The sequence below is a fragment of the Ammospiza caudacuta genome, chromosome 1, assembly GCF_027887145.1.
Source record: "Ammospiza caudacuta isolate bAmmCau1 chromosome 1, bAmmCau1.pri, whole genome shotgun sequence".
Lineage (NCBI taxonomy): Eukaryota > Metazoa > Chordata > Aves > Passeriformes > Passerellidae > Ammospiza > Ammospiza caudacuta.
Window position 1 is genome coordinate 141,845,862 of NC_080593.1, and position 17,612 is coordinate 141,863,473.

At 38.2% G+C, this 17,612-nt stretch overlaps 1 protein-coding gene across 1 annotated transcript in view; it reads left to right on the forward strand.

The window, feature by feature from the left end:
* The window catches only part of COL14A1 (collagen type XIV alpha 1 chain), a 113,797-nt gene that overhangs the window by 49,325 nt on the left and 46,860 nt on the right, over positions 1-17,612 (forward strand). Inside the window, exons 15-24 of the mRNA XM_058819564.1 lie at positions 612-738; positions 1,697-1,836; positions 4,818-4,950; positions 6,099-6,170; positions 6,885-7,036; positions 10,932-11,061; positions 12,082-12,204; positions 13,535-13,684; positions 14,321-14,437; positions 16,251-16,397. Coding sequence (XP_058675547.1) covers positions 612-738; positions 1,697-1,836; positions 4,818-4,950; positions 6,099-6,170; positions 6,885-7,036; positions 10,932-11,061; positions 12,082-12,204; positions 13,535-13,684; positions 14,321-14,437; positions 16,251-16,397 — 1,291 coding nt within the window. The remainder of the gene's footprint in view (positions 1-611; positions 739-1,696; positions 1,837-4,817; positions 4,951-6,098; positions 6,171-6,884; positions 7,037-10,931; positions 11,062-12,081; positions 12,205-13,534; positions 13,685-14,320; positions 14,438-16,250; positions 16,398-17,612) is intronic.

Consider the following 17,612-nt stretch of genomic DNA (forward strand, 5'->3'; position numbering starts at 1 on the left):
AGTATACTTTGTAAAGTGAGTGAATGTTCAGTTCACTTTTCCTTTGTTAAAGAACAGGTGGCATGTTCTTCTTTGCTCTGCACTGGCAGCATTTTCCCTGTGGTGCTGAGCTAATGTGGCACTCAATAGTTGGACTGATAAACTGTTTATACATCTTTGAGTTTTATGTCCCTGGCAAAGTCGCTTAACTGCAGCCTGGAGAGAGACCAGACAAAACTCTCTTCTGTCTCTTGACAAATGTTAAACATGAGGGTTTTACGCAGTGATTGTCCATGATAAAAGGTTAGGTTTAGCAGCACAAAAAGCTCCTTTGCCTTCTGGGTTCCTGAACATGCAGTGCTGATGTTAGCTGAACAGCTGGGCTTACCAAGGCTGAATTCTCTTTTTTCATGGTTTGCCATGAATGCAAAATTCTCATTTTTTGCAATTTTTCTATTATAACTGGTTTTGTCAGCTTTGATGGGCCTGAGTTTATAGTTGTTCGTAGTTTCACTGAATTTCTCTACTAGTTGCATGACATTCTCCTTGTGTATCATTATTACCCAGAAGTATGTCACACACTGATAATGTGTTGTATGGTCAATATCTATTGAAAATTGTGCTTTCTCTAGGTGGAAGTTGGTCGTGTTTCAATGCATACTCTGAAAAATTTGGCACCCCTTACAGAGTATACTGTTGCTCTTTTCTCCCAGTATGATGAGGGACAATCTGAACCACTTACTGGCAGCTTTACCACAAGTAAGTATTGCTGAACTTCTGAAGGCTTTCCAAGAAGAGATTTTATACTTTCTTATGTTACTGGAAAGTAAGATTAGTTACAGCAAAGGTCTCTGGCTGTGAATTCAAATATATGGAATGCTTTCTGTTATTTTCATTGCTGCTCTTGGCTTCTTTGCTCCCTTACTATGGGTCCAGTTGCCTCTTTACTCACATGAGTAATCTCTTGACATCATGCAAACATCTCCACAGCTTTGTGAAGCATTATTCAGTGTGATGGCATTTGTACCTGCAGATGAAGTGTGATGAGTTTTGAATCATACATTTAACCACTAAATTATCCAGGCACTAGGGGTTGAACTTTATATAGACGCAGAGGAACTACATTAAAAGGAGAAAATATAGGACATTCAAAGTTCCTGCAGTTTAACACAGTTATAGTTTCTGTAACTGTAGTTCTGCATTAAACAAATGGCTGATGACAGATATCAATGCTTTCCAACAACAATGGGAAGAGAAAGGAGGAAGGAGAGGAAAGAGAAAGATAAGGTGGAAGAGGAAGGGAGAGTATACATGTATGGAGCAAGATGTTGACACATGGAAAGTGCAAATAGAAATGTACACATAGTCTGGAAAGGGCAGAGACTGGGACTTGGCTTTAGTACAAGAAAAGAGCCTTGTGCACAGAGCTCTGAGCAAAGGAGATGGATTTGGAGTTTCATGCAGCTCCTTCAGTGTAGAGAGGACAAGGAGGCCTGTCCAGTTAGAATGAAGAGTCTATTCCCTTCCTTGAACTACAGAACTACTTCTCTAAGAACAAATAAGTGGGCAAAGAATTCTGTAGTGCCTTTGGTATCTACCTCCCATGTTATATTCTTTAAAGAAACTGCAAGTAAAATAGTGTGTGCCTGATGTTGCCATCCATGCAAGTGTCAGGGAATAATTCACTCTCACTTTTCTTGTGTGTAATATTTTCCAGAAAGAGTTCCAGCTCCCCAGCATTTGGAAATTGATGAAGTATCCACAGATAGTTTCAGGGTCAGCTGGAAGCCCACCTCATCAGATATTGCTTTTTACAGATTGGCATGGATTCCTTTGGATGGAGGGGAGTCTGAGGAGGTAAGTTGCCTTGACATCCTGAGGGGTGAAAAGGAGGGAGAATTCCATTCTGAGGACAACTATGCAGTAACATTTGCTAATTAAATATGGCAAATTGACTTACAGAAAAATCTGCCCCACTGCAAAGCTCTGTAAACAAAAATCAAACCAATATTCCTGTTTTGTTTTGAAGAGGAAGTAAGGAAAAAAGAGATATTTTGTGAATAGTCAATCTAATCTGTTATGTGCCAACAGCCTTAGAACTAGCATTGTTGTTTGGGGCCACTTCAGTTTTTAGAGGTTCATGTTCTTCACTTTGATGTGAAGATGATGATGGTAGCTGAGCCAGAGTAGTGATATCCTCAGATAAAGCTCCAAGTTTGTCTAATGTGCTGGCCACAGTAAAATTACCTCTGAAGCCTTAGTAGGTAACATTACAAAGGGAAAGTGTACACATAGTTAATTTATTAGATTGTTCATCTATTCCTCTTTGTTTTATCTTTTTTCCCTCTAATGCTGTATTTTGTGCATTAAGACCTTGTACACCTTTTCCATAGTACCCTTTTCATCGGTCTAAATTTTAAAATTATTTTCATACCTTTAGCTTTTCCTTTTTAATTTTCTTTTTCAAAGTAGAAAGATAGAAACTTTCTCTCCTTTCCCAAATTTTCATTGTCTGTCTCATTTCCTCTTTTTCTTTATTTATTAACTCATTATTTTGACTTCTTTTGTACTTCTCAGTCTTTAGTGACTCTCAAACATCTTTCTCTCTTGGCATCAGCAGTGTGTGCAGAGGCCACATCTGCAAACTGTTTATCTGGGTACAGAACTCAGGGGGAAAATGACATTTCCCACCTGGCCCTAGATTTCATGCAATATTTTGTCATCCATTAGCGCAGAAAGCAGTCATTACAGCTTAGGTTATGTGTCATTTTTTCTGTAAATTTAGCTTAGCCTGATTCTTTTCCTCTCTTTCACCTAGTTAGAGGTAGTCATGCAAGAAAGAAATTAGAGGCGTGAGCAGGGAAAAGAAGGAGTTGGCAGATGAGTGAGTGGACACAGGTCATCCGCTAGCAGTTTCTTCTGCAGTAGATGAACTCATTTGTTTCTATTTCAGTTCCAGTGAGTAGCTGCCAGGGAAAGCCCTCAAGTCACATTTTTAAATGAGATTTGAGGTATCTGTATTCTTCCAGTGTGAGAATAAATTATCAAGAACTATTTGAACTGCTAAGGTTCTACTTGTTAACTGTATTCAAAGAACTGCTGGAGGCTCTAACACTTTAGAATGCTGAAATATTAAAGATGCCCGAGCTGCTTTCTGTTCTCCTTGCGTGACCTCTCTAATGGGGGCAGGCCTAGGATAGCACAATACCTCCAGGCTGTTGCCTCTTTAAGCTCCTTTCCCAGCTAAGTGATCAGTCATGCAGATAAAGGACATGCACTCCCTCCTTCTTTCTCCCAAGACCCAACTTGCCAATTAGCTGAGAGGGGTCAGGGGACAGTGGTTAATCACACACCTCTCATCCCACTCTGCTGAAGGGTGAGGAGCATGCAGTCGAGTGTTAGCACTAAAAAAACAGAATAAATTTAAGGGGAACCTTTTATTTCTGGCTTACAGTAGAGAATGCATGCTGTTGTACTCATGTGCTTGTTGCTGCTATTTGTCCTGCCCACTTGAAAGTTCAGAACTTTGTGTTGTTTTTTCGTTGCTAGGAGGAGAGGGTGAAGGAAGTGATGCTTCAGAAAGTATGCCAAAGTTACTTGTGACAGAGTAATTATGCATTGATATTTTATAATTAATTGATACACAACTAGAGGCACTGGGGAGTTGAAAAGAAAAGCATTACATGCACTTACTTAGTATACAGCTAGATTGACTCAAAGCTTATTCCTGAAATTTTCCAAGAAAATCTGTGCCAGAAAGTGTGCAGCATGGGATGCCTGATTCATCACTTGATAGTAGTAGAGGGCATGGCCCCAATTTATTTCTTTCTGTTTTTCTTTTTTGAGTTCAGAAGGTCTGTGATTGTGTTATGGTCCTTTTTCCCCAGGACCAGCTCAGGAAATCTCCTGTGGTAGTTAAAGAAGGAAGTGTGATTCACTGTTTCTGCAAAGCTCTGTGGCAGATTTTACACAGGACATGTCTCTTCTTTGATTTCCGTTCTAAGTCCTCCTTTGATGTTGAGTATTACAGGGACCACCTTTAAAAGCTTGTCAGTGTTAACCCAGAGAAAGGTTGTTTCATTGTAGTTGGTGTAACCTGAAAACTATTCCCAAAACTGGCCAGTCCATTTCACCAGAATTACTGCCCAGGCACCTGTACCTTCTGTTTTATTGTCCCTTTTGTTCCAGCTCCTCCCCATCTGGTTATCCTTTCCAATCAAATAAATGAAACACACAAAAATCTGAAGTGAAACTTGCTTACAATTTACATTGCATGTCAATCTTCTCCGGCTGTCATAGCTAGAAGTGAGGAAAATGACTATTCAAAACTCCACACCATATAGCAAACTAATAATCAGCACATCTCTCCTAATCCCCAAGTCTGAAGCACATGTTCTTTCAAGTTCCATTCAGAAGTGTGGAACCATAACTGAGATTACAGTTCTGGCATTGAAACAGCCTTTTTAAAGGCAGGGCAGATACTGAATGCATTTGTCATAACAATGTTTGAATGGTAGAAATATGAATGAAAGTTAATCTATCCTGCTATGTTGTTTTTATTGATAAATGTTTTGAATTGTAGTGATTAAAAAAAAAAAAGCATTTGGTCAGCTTTAGCAATTAAATAGCTTCTGGTGAAAGCATAATACTCTACATTTAAAATATTCTTAAGTGTTTTTTCCAGATGTACTCTGTGGTACTAATGCATTTTTGGCAGAACTGAGTATAGATTTTATTTATTTTAAAGGAAAATCTATTTTCATTCTTTCATTTCAGTCAATTACTGTAAAATAATCAGATGCTGAACTGATATTCTTCAATCTTGCTGTGTAACTTAGGTGGTCATAAATGGAGATGCAGACAGTCATGTTATAGAGGGTCTGTTGCCTGACACAGAATATGAAGTTTCTCTGTTGGCAGTTTTTGATGATGAAAGTGAAAGCGAAGTTGTTGCTATTCTTGGAGCTACATGTAAGACAAACTCTTGATTGTAATTAAAAAAAAATGTTTAAGTGGTTTAAATTTGAGGCATCTACCTTATATATAAAATCTGGTTCAGATTGGGTAGCTATAATATTGAAGAATGTGGTGATTTAGCACCAAGGCTTTGCTGACTAGCTTTTGGATTTCCTATTTAATATTATGTGATAGATGGCATTGAATCAAAATAATGGTTTGGCTCCTTTTCTGAGCTGTGGTATTAATAACCTTTGGATCTGGGAAGATATTCTCCCATCCTACACTTTAGTATTTAGTCTTTGAACAAGGTTCCTTCTGAGAAGGTACATCAGATTTTGGAAGGGATGTGTCTTAAATGTTTTAAAGAAAAAATTTACAGGAATTTAATTTGTTTGGCATTTTCAATATAATCTTTTCTTATTGATTAATTTATAGTCACTACAGATGAATTCACTCTTGGCTGAAATAATTGTCCAAAAAGCTTACACAGGCCTCCTGTGACATTGACATGAAAGTAACAAAGATAAAACTTGATAATCATGTCCAGCTTATTTTATAGTTTATTATCAAAACAGTGGCCTGTATTTCAGGAAGATTGCTCTATTATTTTTTTATTGATAATTATTTGGATAAGTAAATGACTATATTTCTTATGTGTAAATTCTAAAATTTATTTGTTTTTAGTAATTTAACTGCAGGCTTAATTCTAAATCTTCTGTTAAGACAAGAAGCCCACACCCATCCAAATGATGCTGATACATCCCTGTGTTGCTAAGTGTACTTTCTGTTTTTTACTTGGACAGAAGTAAAACACCCTTAAAAAACTTTCAATTTAATTAATTTGACAACCTTAACAAATGGTCAAAGTGGAAGTCTATTGTGCATAGTTCAGCCAGAAATTTGTGAAAATATATGCATTCTTATCTGATTATACAGTTTATGATTATGTCTTATCTGCAGATCTAAATGCTAATCCTGCAAATATATGTGCCTAAAGTAATCTAACTGAATAATTCCCTTGTAGTCTCTGAAATGTCTGAAGTGTGTGGGATCCTTGTAGGTGTGAGCACACAGTTTCATTGTCACAATTAGGCATACAGGAGGAATGCTGTGATTTCCATGTTTTGTTGAGCTGTCAGTGACCGAGCCCTGTCTTTCAGCTGCAAGTGCTACCACCGTGCCCAGCCCTGTGAGCACCACCAGTGCCACCAGCCCTGAGCCCAGCACAGCAGGTGAGCAGAGCAAATGCCAGCAGCTCAAATGAGGAGTGCAGAGCACTGGGGCACCCCCAGGGCTGGGGGCAGAGCTGGGATCCTGCTGAGGATGCTCCTGAGGGGAAGGCAGGTCCCTGCTGAGAGGTGCACACTCTGCTGCTCTGCACCCCCTTCTGTGTGTGCCCAGCCTCCTGCACAGGCCTGGCACGGATGAGGAGCCGACCCCTGACTCAGGCTGGGGACTCTGAATGGTACCTGTGGTAGGAGTACAGAGACTGATTTGGAAACTTCACCTAGAATTTCTCTTTCCCTTTATAAACGTGAGCTTGGGAACTCTTCAGAATTTTGTTTAGCTTTGAGTGTTCTCTTTCTTTTCCTTGTAATTAGACAATTGTCTTTTAAGGAACAAGATTTCTGGGTTATTTTTCTTCTGTAGCATTCTAGCTTGGATTATTTTAAAGCCCCATGAACTGAGTAAGAAAAACAAAGCAGATGGGATATTATGTGTTAATAGAAGCATAGGATAACTATTCTTTTAATAAGTGCTTACAGTCATTGTATTATTAAGCCCAAATATGACTGAGCTACATGGTTTTGCCCCACTGTGGATCTTCAGAGCCACCATAACTTCAGGAGAGCTTGCACTACTTGGTGATAACCAGCACAGAGTAAAATTATATTAAATCTAAAAATATAATTGAGAAAATATTAATTAATACTTCTTGGACTTAGTTTTTCGAACAGGAGTCAGAAACCTTGTTATAGATGATGAAACAACCTCAAGCCTGAGGGTGACATGGGACATCTCTGACTACAGCGCTCAGCAGTTCAGGGTGACCTATCTCACTGCAGAAGGGGACCGTGCTGAGGAAGCAGTAAGAATGGTCTGTATGAGTTTTGTTATTGGCTTCACAAGCTTCTTTAATAATTGCTAAGAAATTGTATCTTCTTATATGACAATTTTGTTGCAATTAGTAAAGGATCTGTGTTTGATGTTACTGTGAGCTTGAACCTCAAAGTTCTAATTGTACAGCACGTGCTGCACTGCAGGCAACCGCAGTCGAATGTCAGATCAAGGCCCAGTCACACAAATGTTTAATGAGATCACAGTTCAAGAGGAGCTGGCTGTCTTTTTTATCCTGTCCTTTTTTAAATTCATCCAAGTTGGGTTTTTTACTTTTAATTTTGTTTTTACTTCTAGGCATTCTTCTATCCTGAGATTGTGTTTTAATGACACTTAAATGTTTTTACAGTCTTAAGCAATTTTTTTTTTTCCTTCAGCAATTCTCCTCTCCTCTCCTCTCCTCTCCTCTCCTCTCCTCTCCTCTCCTCTCCTCTCCTCTCCTCTCCTCTCCTCTCCTCTCCTCTCCTCTCCTCTCCTCTCCTCTCCTCTCCTCTCCTCTCCTCTCCTCTCCTCTCCTCTCCTCTCCTCTCCTCTCCTCTCCTCTCCTCTCCTCTCCTCTCCTCTCCTCTCCTCTCCTCTCCTCTCCCTCTCCCTCTCCCTCTCCCTCTCCCTCTCCCTCTCCTCTCCTTGAAATTAAAGTTCAAATGCAGAGTTTTCATACTTCTCCTGAACCTGAACATGTCACAATAAGGACAGCACTTTTTAAATCTAAGTGCCTGAGAATATTTTTTATTTTTCCAATACCATGTGATGATCAAGATTAAACATGTCCTACACTGAAAAATTTCTGGTCATTAAGACTTTGGAAAATAATTGAAAGAATGAAGAGCACTGCATGTACCCTTTGGAGCAAACAAACCAAAACACACACCCTCCCCTGCAAAAAAAAGAAACCTGAGCTCCATTATTTTAACACTTCACAATTTCTGAGATACTTTCAGAATTCAGCTAGGCTAAGTGACTTTCAAAAAAATTATTTTTAAATTGGGAAAACTTAGTATTGTAGTGCAGTATAGTAGTGCAGTATTGTAGTGTAGTAGTATTAGTGTTCCACAAAATCTGTTATAAAATTTGTGGATGGCTCTAAGTAAGTATATTTAAAAAATATTCCCTAGCATTCTCCCTCTGTGTCTGCCACTTGAGTCACTTCTTTTCACAGGGCAGTTAAAATTTATTTTACTCTTTTGATATTTAGTAGCTGACATTTTTAGCCCTATATCAGGATATTTCAATAAAGATATTAAAAGGAGTAGAGTATACTTTTTTCTAGGAAAATATGAATTTGTCTTTTCCCATTTCAGTTTTATTCATCTTTTATGTGACCCTGCTGGAAATGTACTTTTTAACCACCTAATTCAACTATGACCTGAAAACGAATTATCAATGTAGTGGCATCCTTTTGGACTAGGAAACATGCTCTATGGTATTATGTCAACTATATGTTATTATACCATATAATAAAGGGGAAAACTTGCACAGTATAATCACACAAATTGTACTATTCTTCTGAGATTAACTCAGATTTTCTGAAATTCTGATCCCAAATTCACTGTTTCACCTTTCTAGTTCAGTTGGGGGTATAAATGTCGTTCTGCTTTAGTATTCAATGACTACTATGTTAAAATGAAATTAAAACTGTAGGAAAGGTATTAAAATTGTGACTACTAAAATGACGTTACAGCTAACTCAAAAGTTCATTGAATAAAATTATAAAACTGTATCATTAGGTAGGTATCTTGGTTCTATTCTCACTTAAAATTAAATAATTTTAAGTACACTCTCAAGCCTTATTATCTTTGGTCACAATTCAGCAAACAGATTAACCACATTTCACCTTTGAAATTTATCATGTGCATAAATACTTTACTGAAAAAGGATTTATGTAAGATTATGCTTAGAATTAGGCACATTTTAATTGAAGGAGTGTATTTCACCATGTTCAAGCACCTGAGAGGTGCACAACAGATGTCAATAAAACAACACATATGTTCAATTTTAGGGGAGAGTTTTTATGCTTAGTACATTTTTTAGGCAGAAACCAAAGCTTTTTGGAATTTGGGCTTACATGTACTATAGCGTGACAGCTCTGTGGTGAGTACTTAAGTTTTTTGGCTCTGATTTCAGTGATATAAGTTTCAGTTACTCCTCCCTTTCCATAATTCTTGATGCAAGTGGCTGAAAATCAGGGACTAGAAAATGTAATAGAATACAGAGGGGTCAAGCTCTAAATTGCATGTGTGTTCTTGAGTGTGCTGTACATACTGGAAAGATCAATTTTCATTTTTTTCTTTAAAGCCAAAATTGTTTCTCACTGCTGAAAGCTATATTGATCTGTGGAAGATTATGCACATGTGGAGAGGAGAATTCTCAATGCTTGCATCCACTACTCTAAAAACTAAAAAAATTTGTTGGATTGGATTTTTTCAGAAATTTAGTTTGTGTGTTTTGAATGCATGTGTACGGAAGAGGAATGTGGAAATCTTTCAAGAACATTTATTAATGGATTAAGTTCAATTTTGATCAAAGAATGAAGCACTTTGATGAGTCTCAACACCTGGGTGCACTAGATAAATTTCCCTCTTTGTATCACTTGCCAAAACTAGAAGTAGTTTGAATGTATCCTGGAGTGCGAAAGTGGTGAGACCTTCCTTGAGCTCATGCTTCAAACCTTTGCCATCATCCCATGCATCAGTGTTCTTTGAAACAACAAAACCCTTTTAAAGACCTACTTTCTGCTTTTCCCCCATGAATTTAAAGGGCTTATGCTTCTCTCAACTCCTTGCCAAATCTGTGTAGTTGCTGGCTCAGGTGACAGATTCACACAATGGCCATGGGCCAGGGAATGTCCAAAATGTGACGATGGACCTTGGGACTTGCTTCCAACAGCATCACTTCAGAGCACAGATCTCTGCACAGGAAACATAGGACTAGTTTTTATTTTTTTCCATGCCCATACCATGTGATGTAAGCGGCTCCCATACAGGCTTTGGAGGCTCTCTGAGATTAAATTTTACTGGTGAGTCAAGCAATTGCAAGGCTTTGCTTGGCACTCCTGCCACCATTATTGTGATGCTGGTTTTTGAGGCTCTGGCTAAAATACAACAATCTATTGAAGAGTTTTGGAGCTAGCTGCTTACAGGGAAATCTTTCCCTGTGCTTAAATCAGCAGGCTGAAACATGTACTCTAGAACCAAAAACTGCCCAGAGGAATTTCTACAGCTGCTCTACTACCATGTTTGGATTGGATTGGTTGGATTTTTCTGACAGATCTTCCAGGCTTCATGGCAATTTGGGTATTTGTGGGGTGCCATCCTACTTCCTCTCCTAAATAGCCATCTTCATTTGCTTGTCTCCAGACCAGATGCAGACAAGAAAAACATTTTTTATTCCTGCTTGCTCAGTTCAATGCTTCCAGATCTCATAACCTGATTTCCCTTCCTCCTAGGGAGGGAGGATTTTTTTGTCTCCAGAGAACAAAGCGATCAGCCTTTATCACTGAGCTTCAGAAAATCTAAATATGTCCAGAATAAATACATCAAGAGGATGTATTTTGTCTATGCAGTGAAATAGTTTAAGTATTTCTGATCCAAACAATACCAGTGGGTTATGGACCTGTAGTGTCTCATAGGTTTAATATAAAACAGTGTTATCTCATAGGAACATTTCCTTTATTTTGTTTTGGTATAATGGTATAATGGATCTGTTAAAAGGGTGGATAGTGTAATGATTTTATTTTACTGTAGAGCATCCATAATATTTGAAAATGCAAGCTATTTAGCAATGCTAGTGGAGTGTGTTGTCAGAGACCATGTAAGAAAAAGTGGTTTGTCTCTAGTCATAAAGCTTGATTGTTTCTGCATGTTCTGACCCTGCAGGTAATGGTGCCCAGCAGACAAAACACTCTACTGCTTCACCCTCTGCTGCCTGATACAGAATACAAAGTCACTGTAACCCCAGTCTATTCTGATGGGGAGGGAGTCAGTGTCTCAGCTCCTGGCAAAACTTGTAAGTACAAACTTTCCGCCTGCCTTTGGCCAGGATGTGCATGAATAAAGACTTACTCTTTCTGGCTTTTTTTCCTTGGCTGTAGGAATGTATTTTAGTATAAATGTGGGCTTATTTTGCATGATTTATATGACTTGAACTTTAAATTAATCTCAGTTGATTGATTTATAAACAATGGGTTTCTTCTGAAAGACAAGCTGTATTTTATTTTCAAATACTCTGAGTTTGCAGAAACTTGTTCAGCAATAGAACTGGCAAATGCTTGATAACCAGCCCACCAAGGGCAAGCCAACTAATACAGCAAAAAAAGTAAACAAAGCCTGCTGAGATGGTATCAAACCAACCATTGTACTGTTCGATCTTCTTTTGTGTGAGATCATTGCTTTCTAAGGGTCAGTAGAAATGCTGCTGAACTTTTTATAAAAAGTGATTGCATTATCTCCAGAGTTCTGACCAAGTACCAAAAGATTACTCAGCTGTCGCTTGAACTTCCTCTCTACTGTATATTGTAAAAAATCCTTTCATTATGCCCTTGTAGTCATGATAGTATAATTTTATTGAAGTGTTCTCCTAATTTACATAATTTGTTTTAATTGAAGTGCTATTTATGCAGAGCCTTAAATCACTTGTAACTAAGTCCTTTTATTCCATTCTACAGAATTAATTGTTCAAAAGAGCATGATTTATACATTAGTGCACTTGGATCGGAAGAAACTATTTCATGTATAATTATCTCTAAATTACCTTACATTTTTAGGAAACAAAAGTAAGATTTTTTTAAAGAAATGTAGGGACAAATTTTGGAATTAATTCAAAAATTCATTTGTTTGTTGATCAAAGTTCGTGGCTAATCCACTGAGTAATACAAAGGATGAATTTGATTAAGAGTTTCATCCTGATAATTTCACATGTAAATCTGAGACTAATGGGTATCACACTCTTTTTATTTGCATATCTTGATTTTTCTGTATAAGCTTGCATGAGATAAACTTGTAAAATCCCAGTTTGGTTTCTTTTCAGTGCCCCTGTCTGCTCCCAGGAATTTACGTGTCTCAGAGGAGTGGTACAACAGGTTACGTATCAGCTGGGATGCCCCACCTTCAGCAACAATGGGTTACAGAGTTGTCTACAAACCTGTCAACAGTGAGTTTTTAAACTGATTTTGTTTGGGTTATTTCTGACTGAACACCATCTTTCACTCAATTTTGTTCTTAAATCTATCAGTTGCAGCTACAGCCTTGAAAGTGTTATTAACTTTGGTGCCTCGTATTTTTCAATATGAAAGTTTAATAATCACAGAATGATGCAGGTTGGAGAGGATCTCTGGAGATCATCTGGTCTTCCTCCCTGAACAAAACAGGGCCAGCTTGGAACAGGTTTCAGTGGACCCTGGCCAGTTGAATTTATAATCTCCCCAAGGACGGAGATTTTAAAACTGCTCTAAGCATCTCTCCCAGTTTTTGATGACTGTCACTGGCAGTGTCTTTGCTAATATATGATAAAAATTTCCTATGTTGCAAAATTTGTCGTTTTTCTCCTACATTTTCCTGTTTGCCTCTGAAGACATTCTGTCTGTATCTTCTCTGCCACCTTGCATGAGGTAGGTGTTGGCAGCAGTAGATTTCCCCTTAGACTTCCAATCCTAAGGCTGATTAATCCCAGCTCTCTCAGTCTGTGCTTTTTCATTTTATCATAACTATCTTTCAGAGACTGTCTGCTTTTTCCTGTCCCTCTCTTCTGTATTCTCCTGTTCTTCAGCTTCCCTCCCCTCTCAATAAAAGGTTTTTATTTCTTCTCAGACACTTGACATTTTATTCCTTGTCCATTTTTTGTGTGCTGCATCCTTTACCTGCCTGTACTTTGCAGCTAGACAAGACATCCAGAATCCTTCAAATTTCTTTAGAAAAACAGGGTCCTCTATTGACAGCAAATCACAGATATGTGACCATTGAGAGACTAAAATACTGTCCAAAGACAATACTGCTGCCTGGTTTCTGAAGTGTATCCAGAACAGCTGGGGGAGGTGATGAAGGAGCTGTTTGTGATTCTGATTGGGGAAGTTTCATTATTTTCTATTTTCATTATCATTTTTGCACAGCATTAAATGATGCTGTTGTATAAGAAGCCCTGAGTGAGTGTAGTGCTGGCTGGCATCTTCTGTCCCCCCTGTTGGTCCTGGCACACAATCAAACTGGGGAGATATTTGGCTGCCTCTTTAGAGCAGTAGTAAGTCACTGAAGCAGAACAAAAGGGTTTTAACAGATGCCAGTGTCTAGCTCTGCCTTAATGAATCCCACTGCTGAACTTCCCCAGTGTGTTTTTTTGTGTCTTTTTTCCATGCAAGGATTGAGGAGAATGTATTTGTGTACGGTTAAAAAAATAAGGCATAAAATAGTAACTTTATGAACACTTGTAATTTTTTCTAATTTAGTGAATGAGCAAATGATTTTCTAATTTATTTCATATTTTGCAGCTCCTGGTCCTGCATTGGAGACCTTTGTAGGGGATGATATTAATACTATTCTCATTCTGAATCTCCTCAGTGGAACGGAGTACAGTGTTAAAGTATTTGCTTCATACTCAACAGGCTTCAGTGATGCCCTGACAGGCGTGGCCAAAACCTGTAAGAATGATTTCATGCTGCTCAGATCTCTACAAGCTGGTTTTCCTTACAACTGTGGCTTTCTGCAGCTCCCTGAATAAATTTTCATGTGGAAGACTTTACTTTGTTTTCCTGAAATGAAAGTCTCTCTTTCTGTGAGACTCTACCAGGCTTTTCAGTGCTCTGCTGGATGTTAGCAAGACAGGAATCATAAAGCAGATACCATTTATTAGCCAAAAATATATGTGCCTAGTAGTAGATGTAAATTTCCTTCATGAAAATCTGTTTAGTATATTTTTTCTAGATCCATATATAAGATAATTTGCTCTTTATATAGATAAAGCTCATTTTTAAATTAGATTTTGACAGAAATTCTGCTGTTATTATGATACTTTTATACTTACTTGTAATAACTGAACTTTTTAACAATGTTCATTATTTAGTTTTAAGTAAATTGCCTAAAGTTCTAAACTTCTGTTTTTAAATCTCACTACTTTTAAAAATTCTTCTTTTAGATTTTTTTGATTTTTTTAAAGCAGCTATGGACATTATTTGTTAAAAATTAATTGGGACTGGTTTAACTGTAATAATTTTGTCTTTTTTTCTTGTATGTCTTATTAGAGGTATAAAACTGATTTCTTTAAATTTAATTTTCAGTGTATTTGGGTGTGCCGAATTTGGACTCCTACCAAGTCCGCATGACAAGTCTGTGTGCTCAGTGGCAGCTCCACAGACATGCCACTGCTTACAGGGTGGTTATAGAGTCACTCGAGGGTAAGTTACTGAATAATTTGGTATGCAGCTACAGCCCTATCCAGAGAATTGAATTGCATAGAAATTGCATGCAGTTAGACCTGTAGGCTGGCTCCTGAAATACTGGAAATGATGGACAGAAGAGAGGTGTGTGCACCCTGACAGTTTCAGAATGAAGTAGCATCCCTGTCCTTTTATGCCAAACACATTGCTAGCTTGTGCATTTTATGTCAGAGACTTCAATCTATTGGTAGAAGAAAGGTGATTACCTGAGATTTTCACTGCTATGAGGAACAGAAGATGGATAAGGATGAACTGAATACATCAAAGTTTCTAAATACACCACCAGCAGTAGCTCTGTGTGATTAGGATAGACAGGAGAAGAGGGCAGAAAAGCTCTGAAGGAATCCAGACCATGCCCACAGAATCAGAACAATGCCCAGTTTTGTTTGTTCTCATTCTATTGATGCTTCTTTGTAGCTTATAGTAGTAATGTTATTCATATGGATAAACATGACACCATGCTATGCAGTCACACAAGGAGTCTTGATGCTTTTAGCACAGTATATATAGAGGGTAAATTACAGCCTCTTCAGCCTCACTGGTTCTCAGGTGTGGCCAGAAGAACATTTGTCACTGTTTGTGCAGACCAATTCTCTTATCCAAGCAGACATCAGTGGTCTTCTGACTGGCGGCAAATGAAAACCTTGGGTAACTTGAGAGAAGTGCAGTTAATGGGCTGTGTTAAAGGTGTCAGGGACAGTAACCCTGATCATGTGGCAAAAAAGGCATGACCTTTCTGTGGAATGGCAAGTGGATGGTGATAAGGTTTATTTGAAGCCAAGAAATACAGACAAGCTGTTCAGATAGCAGAGATCTTGGCTTGCCTGAGACAGCACAGACATCCCTCTCATCTGGGAGCTAGCCAACATCCTATTTTCTTCATATAGAACTGCCAGAATTGTTTTAACTGAGCTGAAAGCACCTAAATGCAAGCAGAATAACCCAGAGTGTGAACAAATGTTTCTTTTTAATATTTATCCTGAAGGGACTTGATTGTCAAATCTGGTGCGTGTCTGGTTCAGGCAGTGATCAAATATTTTTATACTAGTGTAACACCTGATAAGCATTGAATGATTGTTTGCCATTTTTTATATACTCTGTAAAGTATGAGATCAGTGGCTTGTATTTCACTTCCTCCTGATGCAGATTTTAAATCGTGATAAATTTTTTCTTGTTATTAAAACATGCCTTATGCTATTTCCAGTACCCAGCCTTTTTCTATTGTCAATGTATCTTCCAATTCAGAATTTAGCAGAATCAGTTTTGGAACCCTGTAAATGCTATTACTTAACCATCTTGCTAAGTGGCTACTAGTGAAAGCTGGAATATGATATTTAGTTCAGTCTCCTTTGTTGTGACCAAGCACATTACGTATGCTGAGAACCAGAGGCACAGACAAAGGATGCCATGGAATTACATAATGCAACAATTCCTAGTTAAACTCTCATAATTTAGGACTGCATCCAAAGCCTGTTCATGACAGTGTTAGTGATTTTTATTGCCTTCAGTGCATGGGGCAAAATTAATCTTTTTTTCCTGAAGATGTTTGACACATTCCTCAGCTCCTACTTAGTATGAATAATGAAATGTTAGAGACCTCTGCAAAGAGGTCAATTTCCAAAAGTAAGGCAGCATGTAGTTTATTAACTTATGCCAACCTCTTAGCCTTCATGTGCTGTCATGTACTCTTCTTATTTATGATTTAAATCACATTATTCAATAAAACAGTAAAAAAACAAAAAAGTTTTCATATTTTCTTTTGTAATTCCAGATGGAAAAAAGCAAGAAGTAAATCTTGGTGGAGGGACACCTAGACATTGTTTCTTTGAGCTGATGCCTGGAACCAAGTATAAAGTCAGTGTTCATACCCAGCTTCAGGAGCTGGAGGGCCCTGCTGTGAGCATCACGGAGACAACGTGTGAGTAAAACAGAGAAGGGAGAGTTCAGCCAGCAGCAATAATGCTCAATTGTATTTCTTGTGTTCTGCCCTTTGCCCACACATGTGCTATCCCTGCACAGTTTTCTTTAGCTGAGCTATTGATTTTTCAAGTACATTGTAACTCCTCCACTGGTGTGCATGGTTCTTACACCACTGCTGTGAAGTAATTGTTAAGTCACATTCAGCAACCCTATTGGACTTCTAATGAGAAAGACACAGGGAGGATAGTTTAGTTTTCTTCATAGAAAGTCCCACTATGGGATACTCTGAATATCTATTACTTTGGGGAAAAAAATACAGAAAAATGGGCAAGCAGAGAAAGTTTTGTTCCTGCAGCTCTTGTTATTTAGTAAAATTAACTAGTGTTTGAATAATTTACAGTTAAATGGGACCTCAAAACCCAATTTATTTAAGTATTTTGAAACAAACCAACCAACCAGACTTTTTAATTATTATTAGTAGTACTACAAGACAGGCAAAAAGGAAAAAAAACTCACAGCTGTTTATGAAGGCAAGATCCTGCTCTCATGAACTCAAAATACTGTGAAGTAAAACATGGGACTACTAGAATGAATATTTTATCTTTCTTTGAGCCCATTTCCAATCTCAGCATTTCCTGTTTTCTCACAGTATATTGCTATACACCACAATACTGTTCCCTTTCTCTCAGGGTAGAAAGTGTTTCTAATTTTCTTCTTTTCCTCCCACGTTTATGGTTTCACATAGGGAAAACTTGCACAGGTGCATGACTCCAATTCTTCCTGGTTGCGGGCTCATTCTCTGAGCAGCTAGCATAAAGCCAAGCTTCTTCTGCTTTTTGAGGAGTTGTGTTTAGTGTGCTCTGCAGGTCAGGGAGCTAGGAGACACGAGGAAGAGCACACCTTGGCCCATATGTCCATTTGAGAATGATGATTTATGATAATTTGTGTAAACTATTGTCTCACTTTAAAAAGGGAAACAGTCTTCAGGATGACCTGCATCTCTTGGGTGCTGAGAGCAGCCTTTCAAGTCACCTCACAGGAGCTGTGACCCTTTCTTAATGGCTCTGGTCCTGGGTTGCTGTGGCCATGGAGGTCCTGGGCACTACTTCTGTGTAGGTGTTTCAGCCCTTTCTATTGCTGAAGCCACTGGGAAAACCCCCATCAGCTACAGTGGGATGTGGACATGTAGTGAATCCTGTTTGCACTGATTTTA